Source organism: Ruditapes philippinarum, unplaced genomic scaffold (assembly GCF_026571515.1).
Source record: "Ruditapes philippinarum isolate M1 unplaced genomic scaffold, ASM2657151v2 ctg2716_1_1_1_1, whole genome shotgun sequence".
Taxonomy (NCBI): Eukaryota; Metazoa; Mollusca; class Bivalvia; order Venerida; family Veneridae; genus Ruditapes; species Ruditapes philippinarum.
In genome coordinates, this window is record NW_026863181.1 from 138518 (window position 1) to 148772 (window position 10255).

A 10255-nucleotide genomic window follows, 5' to 3' on the forward strand; every position below is an offset into this window, starting at 1 on the left:
ATAACTAAATAACGTGACATTATGATGAGAGGCAAAACATTCTTACTCAGCATATGTAAGCAGCACTAAATCGTGTCAAGAAAAAAATTGTATAAAGTTTTGTCAACCATCAAACATTCAAGAATATTTCGTAAAATGCCTTGTTTTTGCAACTACTCACACAAGTCCGGTAAAGTTCGACATTTTTGTTCGTGTAAATTCGGCATACTTCGTCGCGTAAATATATATATGATATTTTATCATGAAATTTATTTTGCTCCTTGTCCATGTTGCCGTTAAGACTGAACGGGTGTGCAGGCAGACTTGCTTCTTTACTGGTCACTTCCCGTTCTAGCATTTTAACGGGTTAAAGTAGAAAATTAGATAAATGGGCAACAGAATCACTGAATGGGGGAGAAAATCCTTGATATGAAACAAAAAATGAAATCGTCTTTAATGTCTGAAACCATCCTTTCATGGCGTGGAACTCTTGATGTCCAAGGAAAACTATATTTTTTATGATTCGCGTGTATTTTGACAGTTTTTGCTTACCATACTTTAAACAGATAGTATAAACAAATCTGTTACACTTAATCTTATTATACGGACAAAACATAAAAAGCAAATGTTATGAACATAATAATATTCATAAACTAGCAAAACGTATTGGTAAATCTATGACACCAACCTAATAATGTGACAACATATGTTTGGATAAGCTTTCTTCGAAATTAGAACCGCCTGAACGAGAAGAGAAAGGTTCGCTTTTAGACAAAATTGTGTTGTTAAATTTAAACAATAAAATGCTTCCCTCAATCCAAATTTCATTAATTTTATTGTTCAGTTTTATACTGAAAGTACAGGGTGGAAGTTACTGGAGTGAAATGCATCAGAAAACACGTAAGTTTATTTTTTTTCTGTCATTAACATAAAGAAAACGTTTGTTGTCGATATTTGTATGTATACATATATCAATGAAATTGGAATTAAAATATTATTCAAATTTTTGAAGAAAAAAAATGTAAATATTCACTCACGAATTTTATTGAATATTTGATTACACTATATTTAACATTGTTCATTCGAAGTAATTATAAAACTGAAAGGAATTAAGGCAGAATGTAAACTTTATTTGACTTTCACCCGTTTACTCAATATATGCCATTGGATGGGCGTTATGTCACTTTAACGTAAAAAAGCGTGCGATTTAAAAATATTACATATACTTTAGGAGATGTAAAAAAAGGAAGGAAAGTGTACAAAGAAGTGATGGATTATTGTGAAACAAGAACACCAGAGGGTATGTCTAGCGGACTGATGCTGTTCAAAGGCTCCCATGTGAAGTTTAGGAATTGCTATGTTTGTGATTGCGGTGACGATGGCCTCACTTGTAAAACGTAAGTAACAAATCATGTTTAGGTTATATGACGTATCCATATATTAAATAATATGTGTAATGAATATCTTAATTGCTTATATCTAACATTATATAATTAAACTTTAAATGATTTATGTTACAAAGCCGTTGAAGATCTATGAAATGCTAAAATCTTGCATATTTAATTTACTTTTTGTTCATATCCTAGTGTTACTTTCCATTTTATTTTATATAGTAGTTGTTTTGTCACTAAGTTGTGAACGTGAAACTAGATTCGCAATCATAGGAAACATAATTATTTAGTTCTGGTCTGAGAACAACAGACAAAAATCCGAGTTTTTCTCCACATCAATCTGATCACAAGAAAGCTTAAACGTGGAACCTTGCAGTAGTTAATACGTTCTACAGTGGTTATACATGTATGCATGCTATATAACTGGGCAGAAACAGCTATACACTTTTATTTAACTTTTTGGGGGGATGGTGGGGGGTGGGGTAAAGGTCGCACAAACACAGTAGAGGTTATATGGCGACTTACAGCTTTACTGATGAAAATAATTCATTCTAATTAAAATTTAAAATATTTCATGACTTTGAAGATAAACGTCATTATTGTCCAATGAAAATTGTTGTCCAATGATAACGAACGTTACAAAAATGTAGTATCATAAACTTAACAATGTGTTTATAGATGTTTTTACAAGAACGCCTTTTTCTTGTGGGATTTTACAGGTCGTACGGCTTGATGCTATTCGGGCACATGCAATGCAAAACAGTGATAGACGACTGCGAGCCGTTACTAGTGGATAAATACCACAACAATCTAAGGTGTTATTCGAAACTTCCACTTGATAAACCCGTTCCGAAAACAGGGTATCATGAAATAAAGGTTGGCAATATTTTTGGATGATACTGATTTCATATGTACCTGAAAATAAAAAAATAAATCATAGTTTTTATGAGTGGATATTGTTTTCTTTTTCTCCTTTTCCTAATTTCTGGGATTACCAAAACGTTATTTTTATAAACAACATTTTATCACATGACTATATACATGTATACATGCGGTTAATATAACAAGAGCCCCACGCCCGCCTTTTCTTACTTCTAAGGCCGAACAGATTGAAAAAAGAATATTGCAGTAAAGACTGCTACTAGAAAACATAACTTTCTTGAACAAAGTATAATTCAATTTTCATATTTAACTTTGACGGTCAGGTCACATTTGAATAAATCATCATTGCCAGTTTTGTATTAGGTGTTCTTTTGTCCAAGTATAACTCAAACCTATAAATAAATAACAAGGAAATGACAATTTAAGAAGGTCAAGGTATATTGAAGATGAAAGTCATTTCAGATTAATTCAACATGTCTGTCTAGTCAAATGTGTTCTTTGGTCCAAGTATAAATCAAACCCGTACAAAAATAACAGTTATGGCAATTTCAGCAAATTTCAATAATTTGACCTTGACAGTCAATCTCAGTAATAGTCAATGTCATATCAGACGAATTCAACATGTCGGTTTTATCATATGTATTCTTTGGCCAATGATAGATCAAATCAGTAAAACAAAATAATGACAATTTAAGCAAATATCAATTATTTGACCTTGACTTGAAAGGTCAATTTAAGGTCAAGGTTATATCAGAATAATTAACAAGCCGGTTTTGTCGTATGGGTTCTTTTATCCAAGTCAAATTATCTGTAAATAAGTAACAAAGTTATGAAAATCTAAGCTAAATTCACTAATTGACCTTGACAGGCAAGTTCATATAAAAATCATAGTCATAGTTGAATTACTTTACTTTAACTTTAGTGTCAAGGTTAAATTAGGGGCAAGTGAATTAAAAAAAATTATGTCTTGTCAAATAGATTGTTCGTGATTCATTTTTTACTTACAAAGTTAAAGCAAATTATAGAAAAAACTGAAATTACAATAATTTGGCATTTACGAGTCAATGTCAATTTGGGTTTGATCTATTTTAAGTCATTGTTCTCACGGCACGGTAGAACAGCTCAAGTTTGAATACATTCCATTCATATATAACAAAATTGTATCAATTACAGTAAAAATCAAACAAAATTCAATAATTTGACCTTCAAGGTCAATGTCATTGATGAGTCAAGGTCTTACTCAATTAAGTCTGCAATAAAAGTATTGTCCTAATGATTGTTTTTTCCAAATTTGAAAGACAATTCATTCATAAATATCAAATTAAATTTACAGCCAATTGTAGAAAAATAAATCAAGAAAAAATAAATAATTTGACCTTCAAGGTTAAGGTCTTTGATTAATAAAGGTCATAATCAATTTTGTCTCCATAAAAGACTTTTCCTATTATAGGATAATTATGTCCAAATTTGGAGACAATACATTCATAAATAAATATTACAGCCAATTATCGCTAAAATCAAGCCAAATTCAAATATTTGACATTGAAGCTCAATATCATTTATGGGTGATGGTCAAGTTCAGTCTGGTCAACTTAAAGGTCTTGTCCAAAGGATTCGTGTGTTCAAGTATGGAGACAATCCATTGAAAAATAGAAAAAATATGACCAACGTTAAAGTTTTTTTTTGGACGTCAACGATAAAATGACTGAAGCAAAAGCTTTTTCTTAAAAAAAAACGACAAACTAATATGAAAATGTTCATAAAATCATCAAGACATTTAAAGTATTCTTTATATTTCTAGTTTTAACATAAAATCCGAGAGCATTATCATCTGCTATTTAGAAACGAAGAATAGTCTAAATTTTGAAAACAAGACAGCATTTTTGAAAAATGCTTTGCCACCGCATTAATACAACATTAAATAGAAGTGCAGGAACAGAAACTTTTTTGTTTCTATACAATTGAACTTTGCCATAATGCAGTTGAGTCTAGTGAATTTGGTGGTCAATGTCATATTTCACATGCCCTAAATTTCATGACTGCACATCAAAGCACAAGAGAGTAAGTCACTTTGTCAAAGTCAGCTGATCAATATCAAAGTTCAATTTACACGTAAAAATGTGCAAATGATTTAATTTTCATAGCTAACGTCAAAGGACAAGAGAGTAGGTCACATGTCAAAATCTAGGTCAGCTGATATCAAAATTCAATTTTACATCTCAAACTGTGCACATGATCCAAATTTCATGTACATCAAAGGACAAGAAAGTCGGTCACTTTCCCCTTGAGCAGGGCAAAATTTTGACCCAAGGGTTTAATTCAAACCATCTTGATACAGGTCCACCAGACATCGTTCATGCTGTAGCTTTCTTCTATTTAAAAAAAACAACATTTGTTTGACTTTCTTTGTTCACTATCTGTACATAGTGAAAAATGAACCCTTGGGCGGGGCCGATTTTAACCCAAGTGCTATAATTTGAAAAAAAAATCTTGGTAGAATGTTTTAAGCAAATTATTTAACCTCTAGCTTTTGTCAATTCAGAGAAGATGGGTTTTTTTTAAGTTTTTATTATATGCATTTATACGTTAAACCTATGATGGGCCACTTTTGACACCAGGGGCAACATTTGAACACCTTTGGTAGTGGACCTTATACTAAATATCAAAGCTCTAAGCCTTGTACCTTAAGACAAGAATATTTTAAGTTTTTACTATATGTACATAGTGAACATCAATACCCCCCTTGGCCGACCAATTTGGACCCCAGGACTATAATGTGATCAATCTTGGTAAAGGTCTACAAGACAATGCCTTGTGCAAAATATCTATGTTCTAGGCCTAGTGGGTCTTAACAAACATTATTTTTTCTTTTTTTCCTACAATTCCTTTTGCTTGCCATGGCAACCAGATTTCTGCATGGAATCAAATTATTTAAACAACTTTGGAAGCCTTTTACCCAAGGATCAATCCTGCCAAGTTTGTTTGAAATTGGACTATTGGTTTTTAACAAGAAGATTTTTAAGTTCTTATAACACACGCACACACACAGAAGTGAATCTCTATATGCCATATAGGCATAAATTTGGGAACTGACGATTTCGGAAATAGATATTTCTTTAATGAATAAGCCAAAACAAAATTAGAATGAAGATCGACAAGCCAAAGGTAACGTTCACAGGATGCAGGCCCGACACACATCCAGCTACAACAGCAGGTCACCCAGAAAGCACCAAACCAGAATTGGGAGAGGACACAAGGATGACGAATGGAGGGGAGCAAGTCATACGATAGGATTTTTACTTTTCTATATTTAGATTATATTTATTACCTTGACCTTTTGATTTTTTTCTATTAATAAATTTGTAAACATTATACATGTGTATTTATGATCCCTTGAGTCGTCCCAACAGAAATGGTGTCAGAAGTAACGGATTATTGAAATTGATTTTGAATGGACAATGATATTGATTTTAATAAATATTTTTTGTTAAAATGATACAATATATTTGTCAAAAATACAGTATTTGAAATTGGAAATGAAAATATTTGTTTTGGATATTTTTATTTATAATTTGACAATACAATAAAAGTATATCAGCTGTTACAAGTTTCAATTTTCAGTTTGGCTGCTGAAAAGAGAAAATATTTATTTTATTGCATCTGACATCCATAGAATAATATTGATTAATCATGAAGGATACTGACAAGATTAATAATATGTTACTTGAAGAAAAAAATTATAGTAGCAGAAAGGTTTCTGCAATGTCAGATATGTTACAAACAATTAGTACAACTATGTGTAATTTAAATTCACAACTACATGGACAAATTGATACCTACGAAAAACAGGTTTCAGATTTTAATAAAAGACAAAATTATGAAAATGATGATAATGGTGACGATGATAGTGATAACGAAAATTCTTTTTGACCCAAGGAATGCCATTTCGAGTACAAATAGCCCAAATATAGATACAAATACAAATATTGGTGACATGGCTAGCAGATATAATCTTAAAAAAAACATAGAATTATGATGGACTTATCAGAGATGTTATATTTCCGATCCTTAAAGATCGTTCAACACGACATTTTTGTTGTGTTTGTGGTATTTTTTAGTTTCAACTATTTGGCTTTTTCGATTTGTGTGGTTCCAATATTCCAACTTGAATAATGTTGAATCACCCTTGGGATATGTTACCTGCCGGTGTTAGGTGGCGTGGACGGTAGTTTGCACTTGACAGTACCGTCATCAAACAGAGCCTGCATTCTTTTTCAATTTTGCCGTTTTGAACCTTCGTTAAGGATTCTTATTTTCTCTATTTTATCTGATTTAGGTGAATATTTAACTCAATGCAACATGATAGCATTTATAAATGGTTGGTCATATCAGGTAAAAGTTTTATATTAAGTAGTTTAACTGAAAATGTTAGATCTTCATTTAATTAGCTAAGTGAAATAGAGAAAAAAAGAATCCCCAACACGGCAAAATTGGAAATGGTGCAGACTCGGATTGATTGAGCCTGTCCATGGACGGTATTGGAAAGTGCAAGTTACCGTCCACGCCTACGCCATTTAGCACCGGCTTAAGCAGAATTCAACATTTAAATACGAAAATTGTGAGATTTTGAATTTAGAAACATCCGCAGATGTGTTTATAAGGCGGTTATCATGGAACCATCAATGTGGCACAGTAGTGCCATTCCATGAAAAGAGGCATATGGTCCCCAAGTAAAAGACTGCGTGTGCCTTAAACGTGAAAACAATGTGCGAACTAAATGAAATGAAGTTTTGAAGGGTCTCTGCGATTATTTAGCCTGCATATCACAAACAATACGTCAAAAGACAAATTTAAAAAGCAGGCAACATATCCTTAGGGTGAATATACAGTATTCTAGTACGAGTATGAATACTGGAACGACAAAAGTTGAAAAAGAACAAAATAGAAGAAACTAAAAATACCTTAAATCATGTATACACTACAAAATAATGTCGTGCTCATCGATCTTCAAGAATCGAAAAAATAACAATAAATAACAACAAAAAAATGGTCAAGAAACGATAATTTGATAGTTTAGTGGAGGTTCTTAGGACAAGATATGGTACAAAGAATAAGGCAGAAATTTTTAGGTCACAGTTAAAATCTGTTACAAGACAAAAAGGTCAATCAATTACAGATCTTGCACAGCAAATAAGAAAATTAACAAGACAGGCATACCCTGATGCAAATTCTGATTTAAGAGAAATTCTAGCTCTTGATGCATTTATTGACAGTATTGATGATTCTGATATTAGATTAAGGCTTAGAGAATGTTGTCCAAAATCAATAGCTGAAGCTGAAACAGTAGCAGTAAGACTTGAAACACATAAATTAGTAGATAGACAAAGATTACAGACAGTAAATGCACTTACACATGAAAACAGAACAAACATACATAAAACAAGCATGGAAACTGTTTTAGACAAAATTGAGTCATTATCACAGAAAGTTGATAAATTAGATAATACAAAATCATATGAACAAACAAAAAATACAAACAAACAGACAGGCAAATACTGAAAGCAGATATTCTGGTAAAAATACAGGAAATGTAGATAGAGGTCAAACCAACAGGTCTTTAAACGGACAGAGGTCAGGTAAAGTTGGGTGACCGCAACCAGACCAAATCAAAACTAAGGTCCAATATTGAAAATGTATATTATTGTGATGCATTGATAAATGGAAATTAAATATCTTGTTTATGTGATTCTGGGGCCAATGTGTCAATCATTAATAGTAAAAACAATCAAAAATTGTCAAATGATTCAAAACCTGATATTTAACCAGTTTCAAAAATGTTGTGTACTGTTACTTGTGAAAAGCATTTTTGGGAAAGGCTGTTATGGAAATTACTTTATGTGGACATATGTTTAAACATGAAATGTTAATAACAGATGTTGTACAAGATTGTTTACTTGGCATTGACTTTATGAGAATCTAAATCTCCGGAAATAAGTGAAGGTCTAACAAATGTTATTTGATAATTAGCAAGATTTACGCGTCAGTATAAGATGATAAAATACCTTGTTATATGAACAATAGTTCTGCATCAAATTGTTGTAGGCTGTCAATTTGTGAAACTGCTAATGTGGGTTACCACATGGTGGGTCACCGTGTTAAATTTTTTTTTTTTTATCTCAATTAGTTTCTATATAGCCTTTTGTACTGTGTGTTTATGTGCTGAAACTAAATAGACATGGATAACCTTTCCAATATTTGCTACGTTAAGTATTAAATGTTCATACCTTTTTGATCATCTGACATCTTGTTGGCTTCTAACATCGAAATGTTGTTGGCTTCAGTTGCCATGTTTTGTACATTCGTGTACGGTACCACTTTATTAGCTCGACTTTTAGAAGAAAAAAGAGCTATTTCAACAGTCTTACTACAATCTTAAATAACATATTTCTGGTGTTCCGATGAGGCTCTCGAATCATAAGATGCGTTTACATGTACGAGTTATCAAATACATGTATATACTGATAAAGATGACTTCGACAAGTTCTGTTCCAGCATTTCGCTAGTTTGTTAACTGGTAAAATACTAAGATCTTGCTTATTTCAACCTGATCTCACTCTTATAGAAATAGAAATCCTTGTAAAAGTGAAATTATGTGTCATTGATATTTGCAAATTTTAATCACCCTTTAATCAATGACATCAATCAGTACATGATAAAGCCTTTTTTATGTGTTAATTTAAAACAATACATAAATCAACGCACAGAAGGCGCTGAATTTGTTTGGGTCTCAGAGTGTCAGAAAATTGAAGGTTGTGAGATTATAAACCAATTTGTTTGTATAGTGACACACGTGTTATAACTATAGTAAATTGGCTATAAGACTAATTGCAACACTGCACTGATATTAAATTCAATGTTATTTGGCTTAAAATAATGAGTTGCCTGAACTGGAATTTGAACTCCAGACCTCTCGCTTTCAAAGCGAGCGTGTAAACCCCTCGACCACGGGGAGTTATAAGATAATAGCCTGAAGAATACCATATTATTCTAAATTAGTGTTTGTAATACTTATTAATTCCGATATATTTTGTTCACGGTAAACCTGTTGTTTAACACTGAAGTAAATAATCATGGAGCTGAATATAAGCATGTATATCTATAAGAATAACACAATATAAGAAATCTTCGACAAATCGGGAACTATTTTTTCGTTACGAAAATTAATACGCCTGTCATTTGACAATCTTTACGCAGTGATCTCCCCTTAATTTTTCGGCGTTAATGTACATATGAAGGGAAGTAACCGCTTCGAGGAGTTTGGACTACTTTCGGTATTTGCAAATAAGAACATCAGGGTCTGAAATTTCGCTACCATTATTTGTTTGATCTGACGACCCAAACGAATAAAAAACTTATTTTGATTAATGACAATTAAACATATTTAAAGTTGAAGACTTATATTTTATTTATTGAAATCATATTCAATCTTATACATACATTAATAGTTTAAAGGTACTACTTTTTATTAAAGGTGACTTTGTTTATTTTTGTTGTTGTTGAGTTTTACATTGCAGTTTAGGTCATATGGAGACTTTCAAGATTTACTGATGGAGCAAGAGCCCATACAGGCATGTACAAACGGGCACCTGAGCAGAACCACCGATCTGGATAGCTTAAGTACATTTTGTACAACATGATAGTGTCATATATATATTAAACATACGAATTATTTCAGTATTTTCTTATTTTTCTTATAACAAATATAATTGAGATTACTTTCACAAAAATATATATCTTAATCAGAAATGGAAGATGATGCCGGGTAAACAAATAAGCAGATTTATGGAACTAATTTGTTATATGCTTACAAGAAACTCCTGATATAAAGAAATAATTTTGAATGACCTAGTGAGTTTTCTATGAGCAGAGTTTACTGTACATGTGAAAAGATATAAAATGAGCCTCGTCATGACAAAACCAACATAATGGGTTTGCGACCAGCA

At 31.9% G+C, this 10255-nt stretch overlaps 1 protein-coding gene across 1 annotated transcript; it reads left to right on the forward strand.

Moving 5' to 3' along the window:
* Positions 1-620: 620 nt before the first annotated feature.
* LOC132721392 (uncharacterized) lies at positions 621-2309 on the forward strand. Its single transcript, XM_060705690.1, has 3 exons — positions 621-879; positions 1211-1376; positions 2090-2309. Exons 1-3 carry the CDS (start codon positions 783-785, stop codon positions 2265-2267), a joined length of 441 nt encoding a protein of 146 aa, XP_060561673.1. The 5' UTR covers positions 621-782; the 3' UTR covers positions 2268-2309.
* The last annotated feature ends 7946 nt before the right edge of the window (positions 2310-10255 follow it).